The 17,991-nt window shown below is 33.5% G+C and overlaps 1 protein-coding gene across 1 annotated transcript in view; it reads left to right on the forward strand.

Moving 5' to 3' along the window:
- Nucleotides 1-17,991, forward strand: part of LOC126775408 (fatty acid synthase-like) — a 32,346-nt gene that overhangs the window by 4,864 nt on the left and 9,491 nt on the right. Inside the window, exons 6-31 of the mRNA XM_050497301.1 lie at nt 931-1,094; nt 1,952-2,094; nt 2,677-2,880; nt 3,094-3,283; nt 3,446-3,605; nt 4,397-4,566; nt 4,920-5,071; nt 5,619-5,802; nt 6,122-6,270; nt 6,542-6,726; nt 7,031-7,150; nt 7,304-7,413; nt 8,018-8,208; nt 8,920-9,089; nt 9,664-9,927; nt 10,050-10,170; nt 10,340-10,630; nt 11,289-11,732; nt 12,058-12,228; nt 14,025-14,155; nt 14,294-14,444; nt 14,702-14,873; nt 15,235-15,347; nt 16,146-16,307; nt 16,396-16,524; nt 17,550-17,629. Coding sequence (XP_050353258.1) covers nt 931-1,094; nt 1,952-2,094; nt 2,677-2,880; nt 3,094-3,283; nt 3,446-3,605; nt 4,397-4,566; nt 4,920-5,071; nt 5,619-5,802; nt 6,122-6,270; nt 6,542-6,726; nt 7,031-7,150; nt 7,304-7,413; nt 8,018-8,208; nt 8,920-9,089; nt 9,664-9,927; nt 10,050-10,170; nt 10,340-10,630; nt 11,289-11,732; nt 12,058-12,228; nt 14,025-14,155; nt 14,294-14,444; nt 14,702-14,873; nt 15,235-15,347; nt 16,146-16,307; nt 16,396-16,524; nt 17,550-17,629 — 4,521 coding nt within the window. The remainder of the gene's footprint in view (nt 1-930; nt 1,095-1,951; nt 2,095-2,676; nt 2,881-3,093; nt 3,284-3,445; nt 3,606-4,396; nt 4,567-4,919; nt 5,072-5,618; nt 5,803-6,121; nt 6,271-6,541; nt 6,727-7,030; nt 7,151-7,303; nt 7,414-8,017; nt 8,209-8,919; nt 9,090-9,663; nt 9,928-10,049; nt 10,171-10,339; nt 10,631-11,288; nt 11,733-12,057; nt 12,229-14,024; nt 14,156-14,293; nt 14,445-14,701; nt 14,874-15,234; nt 15,348-16,145; nt 16,308-16,395; nt 16,525-17,549; nt 17,630-17,991) is intronic.

The raw sequence follows: 17,991 nt of genomic DNA on the forward strand, positions 1-17,991 counted from the left end.
AATATTATAAGATACTATATGCAGTAAGTTTGTTATTACTCGTAATTAGGTTATACTGTTATCGTATTTCAGTCATCAAATCAATTTTAAATTTACCCGGCTACTTTTAACTCTTCTATAATTTTTGCTAAGTTCACGAGTCGCTCTATATTTCAATTTATGGTAGGCTGAATATGGTAGGCTTTGTGTAAGAAGATCGGAGCAGGTGTCACACACTCATCAGATTTTCTACCGCTAAATAGCAATTATCAGTATTATTGTGTTCCGATCTGAAGGATTAGTGTAACTACAGGCACAAGGGACATAAAATCTTAGTTCCCAAGGTTGGCGGTCCATTGGCAAGGAACGTTTGATATTCTAGTGCATACTTATTTTATAAAAAAGGCACCTTCAGTTATCGATATGTGTTGATTTCACATGTTATTTATAACTAAAAATTTAACTCACATTCCGATAAAACAAAAATAATCATTTATATTTAAATAACAAATTAAAAATGACCTGACAGACGATGTAAAACTATGAGAAGAATACAATACGAATACAATTTTTATATAAATATATTTTTTATAGAATAGGAAGGCGGACTAGCATATGGGCCACCTTATGGTAAATGGTCACCAACGCCTTTTTACATTGACATTATGAGTAATGTCAACCATCGCTTACATAGCCAATGCGCCACCAACTTTGGGAACTAAGATTTTATGTCCCTTGTGCCTGTAATTACACTGGCTCACTCACCCTTCAAACCGGAACACAACAATATCAAGTACTGCTGTTTTGCGGTAGAATATCTGATGAGTGGGTGGTACCTACTCAGACGAGCTTGCACAAAGCCCTACTATCACAAATATTATAATTTGTATGGGCAATAATATTATATGATCAAGAAATAGTATCATTGACATACCAGACATCTTTTCTCAGGGTCTACGCCCAAGTATACCACGCCAAGACTAATAGTGATGGTTATAATGGACAAGGTATAACCTATCCATCTGCTACTATGCAGAAGTTACTCCTCACCGAATTTTATGAAGAGTGCTCTATACCACCCAGCTCCGTCGAGTATGTAGAAGCACATGGAACAGGTATGAGAATTTAATACACGATAATAGTGAATATAAAAGACAGCCATTTTATGAGATACGATAGATAGATTTATGAGGTACTTAAAAATATGAAGCATCTACAAAAAAGGGCCGATCATAACTTTTCATTATATAGGACATATATTTTTTGAAATTTTCGATATTAATATCTCTATCTCCCATTATCAGAAGTCCATTGAAAGTAATATTATGTCTGTTTGCGTTTATATCATTTTAATTACAGCAAAACAATAAAGTGGTTTCTTTTTATTATCCTTCATATAAGCATATCTATTAAGGTAAAGTAATTTGCGTAGCCTATCGCCTACATGTTAAATGGTAGATAATCCGTGGTAGTAATGGATAACATACAAACTCTTTAAATCAGTCGTATAAAAGACTTTTTTTGGTAATTATGCCAATAAAATCACATGAAAAATAAACTTCTTGATTTGTTCTCTTACATTATTGATTGAATAGTGATACTCTTTCATAATAAGATCACAATATTATTTACTAGTTTATGTTAATGTCGAAATTCAGTTACATATTTTGTTATTTAAGTGAAAGATTGTTTTTTTTTTTTTTTGTTTTTCGTCAATTAGAGCAACAACTTTGATTTAAATGTTAAGTTAACCTATAATTGGTATATATTTTGTAACACTATTTTTATATACGCACTAAATAAATGTATTTCTTAAAATATATCGTTAGTTTCCTAATAAATAAATAAACAAGTATTAGCCATCGAGTCTATTACTGAAAGAGTTTGATAAACTTTTCACGTTCTATGTTTGCTTGTGTAAGTTATACCAGTGTTCATATAAATCAACCAAGAACTTCTTTGTTCCGAACAGGTACAAGAGTAGGAGATCCCATAGAGGCTAACGTTATTGGTGACGTCTTCTGTAAAGAGCGATCCGATACTCTTATGATAGGATCTATTAAGTCTAATATGGGACACAGTGAACCAGCGTCAGGTCTTTGTTCTATTGCGAAGGTAACTATTAAGTAAGGTATACTATTGTAATATATTTTTAAAATATTATTTTGTCTCTAAATTCACCATCAATATTGTTCTATCAGAGAGTTTATCAAATCCTGTGACATTTAGGATCAGATGGAAAAATGTCCCAGAATATTATAAATAATCTGAAGCCATTGAATTTTTCACTATTTGATCGTCATTAATCTCGCATAATATCGAGTAGTTGTTATCTAAAGTAATTAATATATTTCTTAATGTAGTAGTAATACTAATTTTATTACCTAGAAATGATAACATTGAAATAAGCATCACGGTATCTCATAAATAGCTTCTAGGCATTTATAATGTTATAAAAATATTTTCGGCTTAGAAGAACTATTCTGATACAATTATGTTACTTGTTTGTTCTGGTAAGGAACGAGTAACCTTTTACATTGATGATACTATAATAAAGAAAATCCTCGCCACTGTTAGAAAATTTATGCATGATATTTTATTTAACAAGGAATCTAATAACAGAAGTTAGGGCAACAAATGTAATACATAACATATATCCCAATTTTTAACAATTCTAATGCAACACAATTCTCTCAGCTCTGCATCGCGTACACAACAGGATATATTCCTCCAAATATAAACTTCAAAGTCCCGAATAAAAACGTATCATTTTTCGAAGAGGGAAAACTCAAGGTAGTAACTGAAAAGCAGCCCTGGAGAAGAGGATTGGCCGGTATCAGTAGTTTTGGCTTTGGAGGTGCAAACGCCCACGTCCTGCTCAAAAATGTTGCGAGATCGAAGGTCAGTTTTCTTGAATCATGTTTTAGAAGGAAATTTAAAAAATATTCTACATGTTTTATATTAACTTGATCCATATGTAAATTACTTTAGAATTTTAATATTTTTATTTTGGCATCGATTTGAAACTACGTGTATATTATTATTATTAAATTCTACGATATTTTATACCACATATGAGAAATAATTTTTTTAATTTACATTTTCCACAACTAGGTAAACAACGGAATGCCATCGGATGATCTACCTCGATTGGTCTGCGTATCGGGTCGCACCGAATCAGCTGTGGCTAAGATTCTAAATTACCTTGAGTCGAAGACTGTTGACGTTGAACTTGTTAGACTTTTACACGCTATACACGATGAAGATATCAGTGGCCATTTTTTCAGAGGATACGCTTTATTGGGTAAGAATTTAATCAAAAACTTGATGTTGTTTTAGAAAATTTAAAATAATACCTAGCGCAAACACAAATAAAGGCTTAACCTATAAATGTTGCTTACAAAAGTGTACTCATCGCTACATATTCTCTCTAGTCTCAGTTTTTCTATTTTTTTTTTATTCATAGGCTCAACTCCAACGAAAAGCGTATTGCTAGCTAGAAACACCCAATACTTCACTGGTATCCGTCGTCCAGTGTGCTTTGTATACTCGGGTATGGGTTCTCAGTGGGCTGGAATAGCTACACAACTCATGAAGGTCCCAGTATTTGCTGCTGCTATTGAAAAGTAAGAATGAAAGTTGTATATGATCAGTAATGAATAGAAGTTAAATGTAAGAGGTCGAAAAAGAAAATACCGTTTTTAGTACATTTTAGATAAAAAGTAAAGTCACCTATATTATAAGTATCCTACTGCTGGGCTAAGAAGGTGGCGTTTCGGTTGAGGAGAAGGTTTGGAGCTTATTTACGCTGCACTAATGCAGATTTTTGTATATACAACTGAAATGTTCTTATCCAACACATGCAGGTGTTTATAATTCATCTCGTGCTTAGTAGTGAAAGCAAATTAAGCACATGAAAATTCAGTGGCAAGCACCACTGAATTTTCATATGCTTAATTTGTGTTTATAATTCATCTCGTGCTTAACGGTGAAGGAAAACATCGTGAGGAAACCTGCATGTGTCTAATTTCATTGAAATTCTGCCACATGTGTATTCTACCAACCCGCATTGGAGCAGTGTGGTGGAATAAGCTCCAAACCTTCTCCTCAAAAAGGAGAGGAGGCCTTAGCCCAGCAGTGGGACATTAACGGGCTGTTACTGTACTGTTACTGTTAGTAGTGAATGAAAACATTAGATATTGTAAAGCAAATTTATTTATATAAATAGTATACAGTGCAAATATTATTATTATGTTATTTCGTTAAAGTATTATTGTACTAAGCATTAAAAAGTTAGTTTATATGAAAACTTTACAATTTTATATATTACGCATTTGGGTATTGTAACCCAAGTAATGATATAAATATTAATTAACTCCAGGCTAACTAATTATCTTTAACCTTAATCTTTTCCCAGATGCCACCAGACGTTACAGCCTAAAGGCATAAATTTGAACAAGCTCATTACCGATCCCGACCCTAAGATACGCGACAACATCCTCAACTCCTTCATCGGTATCGCCGCTGTTCAGATCGGTCTCACGGATATCCTAAAAGCTGTTAGAATTGAACCGGACTTCATCATTGGTAAGAATAGTGGTATTTTGTGATTTTGGAAACGCGATGGGTACAAGTGTACAGTGCATTGACGCACAGTAAATGCGCCTAACAATTTCTTCAGAATTCACAGTTAATTTTTGGACAACAAGACAAAGTTAGTTTTGTGTATTTATCATAAGAATATATAACAACGAAGTATATATTGTAGTATACCCGCCATGCACTTACAAGCTGGTAGAGAGTGGCGGTAGAAAGAGGGCAGGCACGTCGGCATAAGAGGTGATCTCTTGCCGACACGGCGTACGTGTCAGTCTTATCTAGAAGGCGTGTCAAAAGATATTTTATCTTAAAAAGCCTTTCTCTTCATTTGTTTTTTTTAGGTCACAGTGTGGGTGAGTTAGGTTGCGCTTACGCAGATGGCTGTTTCACAGCAGAACAGATGATGCTTTCAGCATATTATGTTGGTTTGGCGGCTTCTGATACTCCATTTATTAAGGGAGCTATGGCTTTTGTAGAACTTGGATATAAGGATGTAAGTCGATAGTTTTGTATATCAATTTATTCTCATCTCTTCAAACAAAATTTGGCTTTTTAAACTGTTTTAGTCTTTTCAGTTCTTTAGGGATTTTTAATTAAATTCCAGATGTTTTACAAGCTAAACTCTTGATATACTTAGTTAAAATTATATAGTACAATATTTTAGTAGAACAAGATTTACTGGTGGTAGGGCTTTGTGCAAGCCCATCTGGGTAGGTACCACCCACTCATCAGGTATTCTACCGCAAAACAGCAATACTTGATATTGTTGTGTTCCGATTTGAAGGGTGAGTGAGCCAGTGTAATTACAGGCACAAGGGACATAAAATCTTAGTTCCCAAGGTTGGTAGCGCATTGGCTATATAAGCGATGGTTGACATTTCTTACAATACCAATGTCTAAGGGCGTTTGGTGACCACTTACCATCAGGCGGCCCATATGCTCGTCCGTCTTCCTATTCTATAAAAAAAAGATGTTTTTGTAAAGTATTGTTGAGTTTTGCCAATGGAGTGAAATGCTGTTTTTTATTTTGCTAAAAACAGATAAAAACGATACTTCCACCTGAAATTGAAGTAGCTTGTCACAATGGACCCGACACCAGCACAATTTCTGGCCCAGTGGATAAAATAAAGACTTTTGTTGCCAAACTGGTAGCGCAAGGAATCTTTGCCAAGGAGGTAGCTAGCGATAACATCGCCTACCATTCACGATACATTGCTGAATCAGGTGAGTTCGTAATTTATATGAAATCCATCGAAATGAAAAGATGGATTTTATGAGATATTGCTTAAAACAACTGAAATATTTCAATTTATTCGTAATAAATCGTTAAACGTCGCAGGAAAATATGACTATTTCAAAAGAAAAACTAGTGTCGACGTAGTTTAGTTACTTTTGACACTTGTTGAAAAAATCTTGCCATGAAGTTGTCCTTTGTGGACTTAGTAATAAATCACTATTTTTTAAAATTAATTATTTTTATCAAACGCCTTAAAATCATAAATAAATATAAAATGCAAAATCTGACCTTACAATTTTAAAACAGGACAAAAACTTCTAAATTATCTGAAGATAGCGATTCCAAAACCAAAACAACGTTCAGAGCGCTGGCTTTCCACTTCTATTCAGAAAGACTTGTGGAACGATCCCAAAACTAAGATGTCTTCTGCTGAATACCACACCAACAATTTTCTAGTAAGTGCAGATCAATATTTGACCTTACATAACGGTAGACTATGTATAATACAAATTATTTGCATTCTCAATCTACCCTCTCCGATTCCAATATTTAATATAGGATCGCAATTTGTTCAATAACATTAAATATAAATATACCCTAATTTTTCAAACATTTATAAGACAACAACTGTATTGGATAAGAAAAATTTTATGTTTTTACATACGTTAAATAATTTTACGAAACCATACGACCAATTGTGCTTAAATTTACATATACGTTCTTTAGAGTCCAGTGTTTTTCGAGGAGACGGCTCATCTAATTCCTGTCAACGCGATCACTGTAGAGATTGGTCAAAATGACCTCCTTCAGGCAATTTTACGTGGATCTCTCAATAAGGATGTTATCAATATTCCTCTAATTGAGAGAAAAAAACAGGATAACGTACAATCTCTTTTCACGGCACTGGGCAAGTAAGTATTTGATTCATCTAGTAATTGATTTTTATGATAGAAATTCTATGAAAAGAAAGAATTGTATAGGTTTATTTAAATTTAATATTCTAGCTTATTTATATATTATAAATAAATAAAAAAGTTATAAACGCATTCATTGATATGAAATAAATGCTTGCTCATTTTATAGAACCAATGTCATGATTGTTTCCGTTCTTATGCGAGCGAAGTCTATTTAGTAGTTCATATAATAAACTTAACAAAAGCTTTCAAGTATCTGGTTTTTGAAAATTATAGTTAAAGTAATGGGTAATAATTACAGGTTTTACGAAGCCGGATTGAATCCTCACCTAGCGAATATTTACCCGGCCATAAACTTTCCTGTGTCGCAAGGAACTCCAATGCTTTCACACCTCGTCGATTGGGAACACAGTGAGAGCTGGTGAGTTTAATCAAACCATCAATTAAAGGTATTATTAAGTATTTTAAAAGAAATCGTTCAACAACCGAGTCAAAAATGAGAATTATTTTATCAAGGATGCATTTTAAAACCATTAATATAATACACCGTTAAACTATTTCGTATTTACTTTAGGTACGCTACGTACTACGGAGACAAAACTCTTATGTCGTTTGGTGAGAGGACAGTGAGTATGTCGATTAAGGAAGAAATGAGCGAGTTTATGGTCGGCCACGTTATTGATGGTAACGTTGTTTTTCTTATTATTAGATAATAATAATAATAATAATATATACCAACGAGGCAGTCACAACGCTAAAAATTTAAAACAAAAATCAACAAACTACATCAAAATACACTATAATTCAAGTAAAACACGAGCTTTCGGATCGAAATTTCACAAAAAAATATATATTGCATACACACACTGATCTGCGTTATAAATGCACACCAGCTTTGCAGTTTTTTTTATTAATAGATTACTGTCGGGTATAGAAGCGTGTCACCACCCCCGCTAGGGTGGTTGGTGGCTAGGTTGGTATCACCATTGCCCATATTCATTAACAATGTTAATGTTAACCACTCATCACCACTGATCCGCCGCCAAGTAAAGGAACTAGCTGTGTCACCAACTATTAAAAAACCCACTCAGGAGTACAATGTCTTAGTATATATATAATAATAATAATAATAACCTAAGTTGTGCTCCGCTCGAGCTCTCAAATAAAGCCAACAAAACTGACACAAAGTCTTCTTATTTATCTTGTAACAATAATATGCACAATAATCAAAAGTAGTATATAAACGCTTAATATTGTTTCCTAACACTTATTTAAATTTCCATCCTAGGTCGTAACCTGTATCCTGCAACCGGCTACTTATTGATGGTGTGGGACAGTCTAGCAATGATGATGGGAAAGCTGTCAACAGAAGTATCCGTGGTGTTCGAAAACGTACGATTCCAAAGAGCTACTAATATCCCTAAGCAAGGAAAATTAGAGTTCATTGTTACGATCCAGAAGGGAAGTGGACATTTTGAGGTTAGTATAGTTGTATTATGTTAAGCATATTCGCTGATAAATAATCTAATATCAATAAAAATTTTGACTGGCCCGTTGGCGTAGCTGGCAGTTAGCTTGCCTTCTATTTGCGTTATCGTGACTTAATACATATGTTATCTAAGCCCTTATGTAAGGGGAGGGGCCCCTTACATAAGGGCGTAGCCGCAACTGGTGGCTAGGTAAATGCAAAGCTACTTCAGATTCAGATTCGATCTGATCAGATCGATTCAAGTACTTATATTACATAAGTAAGTACGTCATTCATACATACATATGTTTGGTTTCCGTAAAATTGGTTGGATATTGATACATTACTTTCATATTTTATCTGTATTCAACTCATAATCAATTCGAGAGCCATGCACGCTGTATTTGTAAAGATATGGGAGTAAATGCTCCCTTAAATGGGTGTTCGCGGACTTGCTCGTGTTTTGTGCAAGCGCTGATTAAATCACTGATTTTGAGCTTATGGTTAGTACGGCACTAGCAAAGATTTTATAGTTCGGAGGCAACGCTATTATCTTTACCGACGCATCCAAGAATGTTGCCTGATTTGTTTAGGGCCTAAAGGTTAAAGCGTTGAAGACTACTGGAGTGGTCTATTAGAATTGGTACTGGTATTAAAGTAAATTTTTGACCAATTAGAAAATGATCCAGTTTATTAAATAAAGGCTATGCAATGTCGAACAGATCGTTGAAGGCGGAGCATCCATCGTAACCGGAACCATATACGCAAAGAATAACGTCGGACAAGAGTACCTATTGCTTCCAGATGAGCCTGAATCCACAGGACCCAATATAAAACATCTACTTACAAAGGACTTCTACAAGGAGTTACGTCTGCGAGGCTACCAGTACAGGTACTAAATATTAAATTCATATGACGTGTTCTTTATCATTATATTTAAGATCAAATACGTCATGTTACCAGTTGAGATATGAATTTTACAACGGATACAGTTAAACATCAGTTCAGGAAGTAAACAGGAAAAATAGGCAGACTGTTATTATTTAATATACACATTAACGTTTTAGTTTTCAAAAATTTTACGAACGCAGTACTATTTAAATTATTTACACCTACGAGAAAGAATCCATGATTGTTTTTATTATATTATGTTTCTGTTTAAAAAGTGTTGTTTTTGTTTTTATTCATTTAGTAAAACAGTCTAATTATTACCGACTGTAGCCTTACATGCATAATTATTAAGAGAATTAATTTAGGCTAGAAATACCTACTAATCAATACAACAAGTGTTAGTAATTAATCTAGTGCTCGGCGTCGAAGGAAAACACGTGAGGAAGAATAACATCGAAAACTGCATATCCACCAACCCATATTCGAGCAGCGTACAGCTCCAAAATAGCTCCTCAAAAAGAGAGAAAGCCTTAGGCCAGCATTGGTATATTAACAGGATGTTACTTTATTTACAGCGGCCTCTTCCGAGGCGTAATCGGTTGTAATGTGGAAGGCACCCGTGGTCGCCTGGCCTGGGTCAACAACTGGGTCACTTTTTTGGACTGTATGTTGCAGATGAAGATTATTAATTTTGACACTCGAGGGCTTTACATTCCTACCCGTATTGAGAAAATGTGTATTGACTTAAATATGCACCATGAGGGTGTATCTAAAATGAAACTTGGTTCCACACGGCAGTCGTTTGAGATTAGAGTGTATCCTACTGTTAATGTTATCAGGTAATCTTGTAAAATACTCACTTAAACGAAAAAAAATTTAGAATATATTGTAAAGTTTCTTAAAAAATTTTTATCCAAGTCCTTATCGTAGTATTTATTACATTATTTTTCTTTTTCGCCAGAGCTGGTGGTGTAGAAATCCGAGGTTTACACGCGACACCAATTACAAAAAGGGTTCCACTTGGCGTACCAGTTTTAGAAAAGAACGTATTCATTCCCAACATCGGAAAGTCAAAGATGAAGGTAAAATAACAATCAAATTATTGTAATATTTGTTTGTGCATATAGTTTGTTTTATCAAAGTATCTTTTGTGATAAAAAATATAACCAGTGACAAAAAGGGTTTTAAAATATTTATATACCAATATTTGTTTTACACAATTATTTAAGTCGCAATCAAAACCTTTTGCAGATTGAAGACATTCTCAGAAGCAACATTCAGCTCGTTCTTGAAAACTTGCAACTTTACAAAGTTAAAAGTCTTGAAATTGTTGACAATGAATATAAAATTGCTGGATTACAACCTATTATGGATAAAGTTGCAGACGTCTTAAGTGACCTACCTTTAGTACAGGCTGATTTATCCGTTATCTCTGAGGATTCTATTGAATTGCCATCTAACATTTCTATAGAAAATAAAAAATTGATTGGAGAAAATAATATTCAAGTACTCATTGGTGCTAATCTGCTTCAGAGACCTGAAGTAAGTAATACTTAAAACCTCCATTTAATAGACGCTATATTCTAGACGCACCACTTCAAAATTATCTTTTATGTTGAAAACCCATGAATGTATTTTACAAAAATTACAAAACATTCTGACACATGTATATCAGTAATTAACAATTAATTCAATTGCGTTTGAATTAACAAAAGAAAAGTCTACCGTTGGCTAATTTATACGTAGAATTAAATTATAGTGCCACTAAATAATACAACCACGATCAACTATGGTTATGTTTTCTTACGGTTTACAGTATATTATAATAAAATAAAATATTAAATTCAAAAGATCATAACAAGTCATGTGGAATGGTGGCAATAATATAACAGACAAAAATATAAATAATAACGATCTCATATAATTGATTGTTGCCATATAAAACCTAATATTGAAGTAGCTGATGTATTTAATACTAACTAGCTTAATAAAAAATTCAATAAACTGTAAATCTTTTGATAAGCACCACAACTTTTGATATGCAATAGTGTTAAATATATTTATGTTTTTGTAAAAATATGTTATAATTTTCTGTAAATCTTGGTTGCTTAACTTGCTCCAAAGCTATTTATAAGTTTAAAATTAGGTATAATACACAAAAATATACTTATTCTTTAAACAGTTAACTTTTTATCTCTAGGTACTTAAAGGTGCGTTAGCAGCTCTCAGCAAAAAAGGGTTTATCATGAGCCGTGAAAAAGAACCAATTAATCCAAAACATTTCTCCGAAACATACGACATCATTACCATACAAGATACTGGCTTCGAATACGTGGTCCTCTTCAGAAAACGAGTTAGTTCAAAGCCAGCTAAATTTATTAATATCATCTCGAGCGATGAAAACTACGCTTGGATAAATAATGTCCAGAAAGAACTTGAAGTTGGACAAAAACTGGTTTTATATAGTCAAAATGAACCTATAAATGGACTTTTAGGTCTCATTAATTGTCTGAGGAAGGAACCTGGTGGTGAAATAGTCTGTGGTCTATTAATTGCTGACCCGTCGGCACCACCATTTACTCCAAATTTGAAATTTTATGAAGACCAGTTGAATATGGATTTGGCTATAAATGTTTATCAAGACGTAAGTGCAAAACGTAATATTGTTTTGAAAATATATTTATCCTTTTAGAAACATATTACATGCTATTATTATTATTTATTTAAATTATTTTATTTCAATTTATTGGAGGATAGATAATCAAAAGGGCCGTACCGATGTTGATTAATCACTAAGACAAAAAAAAAATTGAGACTGTAAAAAATATTTAGTCTTACTTTGTGCGTGCGCTTCCAGTTGTGACCACATAAACTAAAACTATGTTTTACGAGCAAGTTATTTGCGATAGATTGAGAATAAACTTAAAAGTCGTTGCAAAAATGTATAATAAAACATATTTCACATTAAGGGTCAATGGGGCACGTACCGTCATTTACTCCTCGGTGACTTGGATACAGTCAAGGCGCACCATGCCTTCATGAACACAGTCACTATTGGAGACCTCTCCTCGCTGACCTGGCTGGAGGGACCCATCAGAGTTGATTCAGTTTTTAAGAAACCAGAAAATATTTTTGTACAAGTAAGTAAACGTATAATATGGTACCTAATCTTTATATAATTAATGTAGTTAATCTTTAAATAATACATTCTTCGAATAAAATAAAAAAAGGTGCGGTCGGGGGATCCCCGTCAGGAACGAAGTTCTTTTGACTGAAAACGTGTTTTAAGATTATATTACTGTACTACTGTTAATTGATTATATTACTGTATTTTTGTCACACCAAAAACGTCCTACTGATATAAATTGTAACGTATTATTAATTATTTTGAATATTTTAACAACGAATTAAACATCAAAAATGTATTCAAAAATTTTAAATAATCAAAACGGAGTCTACTATAAATTAAATATTAATAGCTTGATAAATAATTGTCTAATATTTTCAAATAACTATTGGAATATATATTTCGCGTTTAAGACATTTATAAAATAAAATAATTAATACGATAACTTAACATATCAATATATGACATTTGAAACACTGAGAATCAAAAACCAAAATTGATGAATATATATATATATATATATATATATATATATTGTATTGATTACATGAAAGAAAAGGAGCACCATTATGTTATACGCTATATGGTTATTAAGAAAGATCATGCCATTATAACGTAGTACTCATTATTGCCGTTAGAAATATAACGATATTATTGTATTTTATATAACTTTAAAAATATTATACATTTATGCATAACTTCCTTTTCTCTCATTTTTTATTTTTTAATAAGTTTGAATATATGCTTCTTTTATTTTTAACTAATGTCACTTTTGTTTACACATCAACCGTATATAGAAGTAATAGACTGTAATACAATAGAAAGAGACGGGTAGGCATAACGTTATTCCGTTACGCGACAATTTTTGCCATTTCACTCATGTAAAATTTCCTTAATATAACGTTAATCTATTGTGAGAGTCGTATGAGACAGAATAATAAGAAATAAGAATCGATATTGTTTTCCAGCATCATCAGCGAATAATAAGTTCAGTGATTATTAAACATTACATTAAATTACAATAAGAAGAATGCGTTAAATAGCGAAACACCATGTGGGAGAATAAAAAACATTTATATACTGTGATATATGAGAAAAAATAGCAGATGGTGCGAGAACACGTGTATCCTAACTGGCAATTAAGATACACGTGCATCGCAATTTACTTGTGGTAGGGCTTCGTGCAAGCTCGTCAGGGTAGGTACCACCCACTCATCAGATATTCTACCGCAAAACAGCAGTACTTGATATTGTTGTGTTCCGGTTTGAAGGGTGAGTGAGCCAGTGTAATTACAAGCACAAGGGACATAAAATCTTAGTTCTCAAGGGTGGTGGCGCATTGGCTATGTAAGCGATGGTTGACATTTCTTTGAATGCCTATGTCTAAGGGCGTTGGTGACCACTTACCATCAGATGGCCCATATGCTCGTCCGCCTTCTTATTTTATAAAAAAATACTGTTTCAAACCCGGTCAAGCACACTGAATTATCATGTGCTTAATGAAATTTTATAATTCTCGTCATCATGAAACTTCGCACCATGTGTTTCAACCAACACGCATTGGAACTGCGTGTGGCTCCAAAACCTTCATCTTAAGAGGAGATGAGGTCTTAGCCCAGCCGTGAAATATTTTAAATTCTGTTCTTTTTTCAGCAGTTCATCACATTAGTATTTATAAGAACATAACAAAGTAAAGTTGTTAAATTTTTTTTATGTTATAATATAAACTGAAATGGTTAGACGTTATAAATTCATGTCTTTGTTGCAAATATTATTTACTTAAAAAGTTGTTTTTTTTTTTCTGTGCAGATATACTGCGCAGCTTTAAACTTCCGCGACGTAATGACTGCAACGGGACGTCTCTCTGTCGATGCTGTCGCAAAAGGCAGACTTGCGCAGGAGTGCGTGCAAGGGTTTGAAATTGTCGGCAAAACGTGCAAGTAAGTTAAGTTTTAATTAACATTCCCAAAAAATTGTAATATGGCTTATTGTGTCCAAATATTGTCCTTTCAGTTTTTCTTGATATTTTATTGTTATTTTATTATATATTAGTTATAAATTAAAACTTATTAATTCAGTGGTACTCGAGTTATGGGCATGGTGAGGGATAGCGGTATGGCTAACATGGTGGTAGCAGAAAAGGCGCTTTTATGGGGCTTTCCTGATGAATGGACTTTCGAAGAGGCTGCCACAGTGCCTGTGGCTTACGGAACTGTATACTATGCATTGGTGAGTTATAAATACATGTAATTACATACATTCCATTCACTCGTATTTATTATTTAATATACAATAATGTAAGCTGTGCTTCCAAAAGTTATACCAAAAAAAGATTAGATTTACTTTTCTTCTTTTTCTTTTTCTGAATCTACAAATTATAATACCATGTAAAGCAGTTTTTCACTTTTTCTAGATGTTTTTGTAAAAGATAATTTGATGATGATCTCTGGGTTGGCTATTAAGATATTAAACTTTTGTTTTAATAGGTGATGGTAGGCCAGATTCAAAGAGGAGAATCAATCTTAATCCACGCTGGTTCTGGTGGTGTTGGTCAAGCAGCCATCAACGTTGCTCTTCACTTAGGATGCGAAGTGTTCACTACTGTTGGTACGCCGATGAAACGAGCCTTCATCAAGAGGCTTTTCCCACAACTTAAAGGTAAGGTCGTTTCAGTTATAAATTACGTGACTATAATTGGGTATCAAAAGTGTAAATATTTGTTATTAATGTGTAAATATCCTAGCGCTCGGTACACGGTACGGCTAACTGAGACTTCGAGCGTCAGATTAAGATTTGTTATTGTAAGTGCGTTAATGTGTGCGTGAAATCGGTACATGGTAGGATCTAACTGAGAGCTCACATACTCACACATCCATCATCGTCATTATCTTGGCACTTACATCATATTTTTTATATCTTGATCAGTAATTATTCAGACAACACATAAACGAAAATAATTTCAGCTGTTTTGTTCATAGAGATTTCGGATTTAGTTTAACCGCCCACGTTTCCTTCGCAGACAGTCATATCGGTAATTCTCGAGACACATCATTCGAAGACATGGTCAGGAGAGAAACAAACGGAAGGGGAGTAGATTTGGTACTCAATTCTCTTGCCGATGACAAATTGCAGGTATTTTGAAAAAAATAAACTAAAAATAATAACTTATGCGATTCAATAAAAATGGAATTTCACATCTGTTGCATATGCATATGCAACCAATATGTTATAATTGAGCTGAATGTCTTATTATTATTAATTTAGATAAGATTTATTCGTAAGGTATTTTAGCGAAATTTTTAATGATTTTTCTGCCTTTTTTTATTTGATTTATGGTATTAGATAGGCGGACTGGCAAGTGGAACACCTGATGGTAAGTGGCCACGCCGCTTATAGTTGTTAGCGCTGTAATAAATATTAACTATTCCTTATATTATACCTTGGGAACTACGATGTTATGTATCTTTAAATGATATATAGTCTTGATTAATAAAACTTGTAAATATTAAAAAAGAAAAACAAAAAATACCATAAATAATTTGAAAATTGAAGACAAAACCCGACAAAATACATTTCAGGCGATCTAAATCTATTCAAGGTTTCTTTGCGTTGGGTTATTTGTAGTACATATGGCACAAAGACTCCCATCTCCCATTATATCAAAGAACTGTCAACGCGGTACTTTGAGAAAGCTTTATTTCGGACCAACCCCTGGTCGTCCAGGCCAGTCCTTTTACAAGCAGAGGATAAATACGTATTGTCTAAGTAAGTCTATATACAATACGTCTTGAATCACAAAAATAAGAGGATCGGAAAACAAAAAAGATATTTAAAGTCCTGTGTCTGAACACACTCTGCTCGTATTGGAAAAATAATATTAAAAACAAACATTCATGTGAACAGTATTATTTCATTTTATTAACTTTTCAGGCTTCGATACGCTGTCTCGGTTACCGCGGTCGCTTCTTAGAAATCGGAAAGTTCGACATCGGCAACAACACACTCATCAGCATGTCCGCCTTCCACAAAGAAATCTCTTTCCACGGAATCATGTTGGACTTCATCTTCGACCAAGGCGATGATTTCAGAAAGGTATTTCACTCGAATATATGTTTTCTTAATTTACGAGATCGCTGACTATTTTAAATTTTCATTCTAAAATTAATATAATTTTGAACAGTCTCTTTTGGATTTACTCATATCTGGTATTACGAGCGGTGCTGTCCGTCCGCTTACATACTGCACTTTCGAGAAAAACCAAATCGAGGCCGCATTTAGATATATGGCCACTGGAAAACATATTGGAAAGGTAAGTACTAAAAAAGCATTGCCATACATTACTACACATACATTATACTGCGATAATGTATGCTGTTAAGATATAATAGAGGAAATGCTTTAAAAGCTAGAAAGTTTATATAATTTCTATAAAAGGCATTTCTTTCGGCTTGAAAAAATGTACCATAATAGTTATTTATTATATTATTAGATTGTATTTTTTAATCTTTCTATTTTGTAATAAACATAACAATCATCAATATCACTAATGTTTTAGATTAAGTATGACCTTGACTTGGTTAAAATGTCCCGTTTGAAGCTTTTCTTCCACACTACCGTAACTACAGGGTACATTCTAATATCTATTGATAATTTGTTTCTTATCATGTACCCTTTTTTATTTATCAAGTTTCATGTTAAATGTGCGACTATAACTTTGGGCTTATTTCTTATGTTTGATAAGTTATTTTTGTTCATGTCAATTTTTTTTAAATTTTTACTGAATAGGTAGGCAGACGAGCATATGGGCCACCTGATGGTAAGTGGTCACGAACGCCCATAGACATCAGCATTGTTAAGAATTGTTAACTACCGCTAACATCGCCAATGCGTCACCATCCTTGGGAACTAAGATGTTATGTCCCTTGTGACTGTAGGTACACTAGCCCACTCACCATTCAATTCAGAACATAACAATCAAGTACTGCTATTTCGCGGTAGAATATCTGATAACTGGGTGCTACCTACCCAGACGAACTTGCACAAAGCCCTACCAACAGTAATATACTTCTGTCCATTTTATTTTGACACTCTAAATTATTTATTAGTTAGACATGGTAGTATGAACGATTGTACTCATTGTTAAAATAGTTAATGTAAGGTATATAGGTATTGTTAATGTAAGGTATGAGAAATGTAAGAAAATATTCTTTATGATGTTCCTTATACCTACTTGGATCTGTAGTAAAACCAGTTGACAAAGTTTGGTTGGAAGCATCTGTGATGGGACTAGACCCTGTCACTAGTAAACATAAATTCATTACAAATTCGTTTCAGGTTGTTATTAAAATTCGCGATGAGGAACGAATCAGTAGTTTTACAAAACCACAGAATATGTACATGGATGCTGTTCCCAGGTACGTAAGTATAGATTGCGAATCAAAAATAGTTCAATCATTTTAATCAACATAAGTAAAATATATTGTGACCTGACCCACCCTGATCCACCCGAGACACTTCTTTGTGACTTCTTGTTGACCCTCTTTATTTATTTAAATATTTGTTTCAAATCTTGTGAAAGGTTTTTAAACGTTTAACCGTGGAATGCTTTGCATGAGTCCGTATTTCCTGATAGGTACAATGTTGGTGTCTTCAAATCCAGAGTAAACAGGTTCCTTATAGGCAAGCGTGCTACATCCTAGACCGTATCGATGCTTAACATCAGGCAAGTCAACGGTCAAACGCTGGCCTATTAAGTGTAAAAAAAACGTATTTTACT

Source organism: Nymphalis io, chromosome 18, assembly GCF_905147045.1.
Source record: "Nymphalis io chromosome 18, ilAglIoxx1.1, whole genome shotgun sequence".
NCBI lineage: Eukaryota > Metazoa > Arthropoda > Insecta > Lepidoptera > Nymphalidae > Nymphalis > Nymphalis io.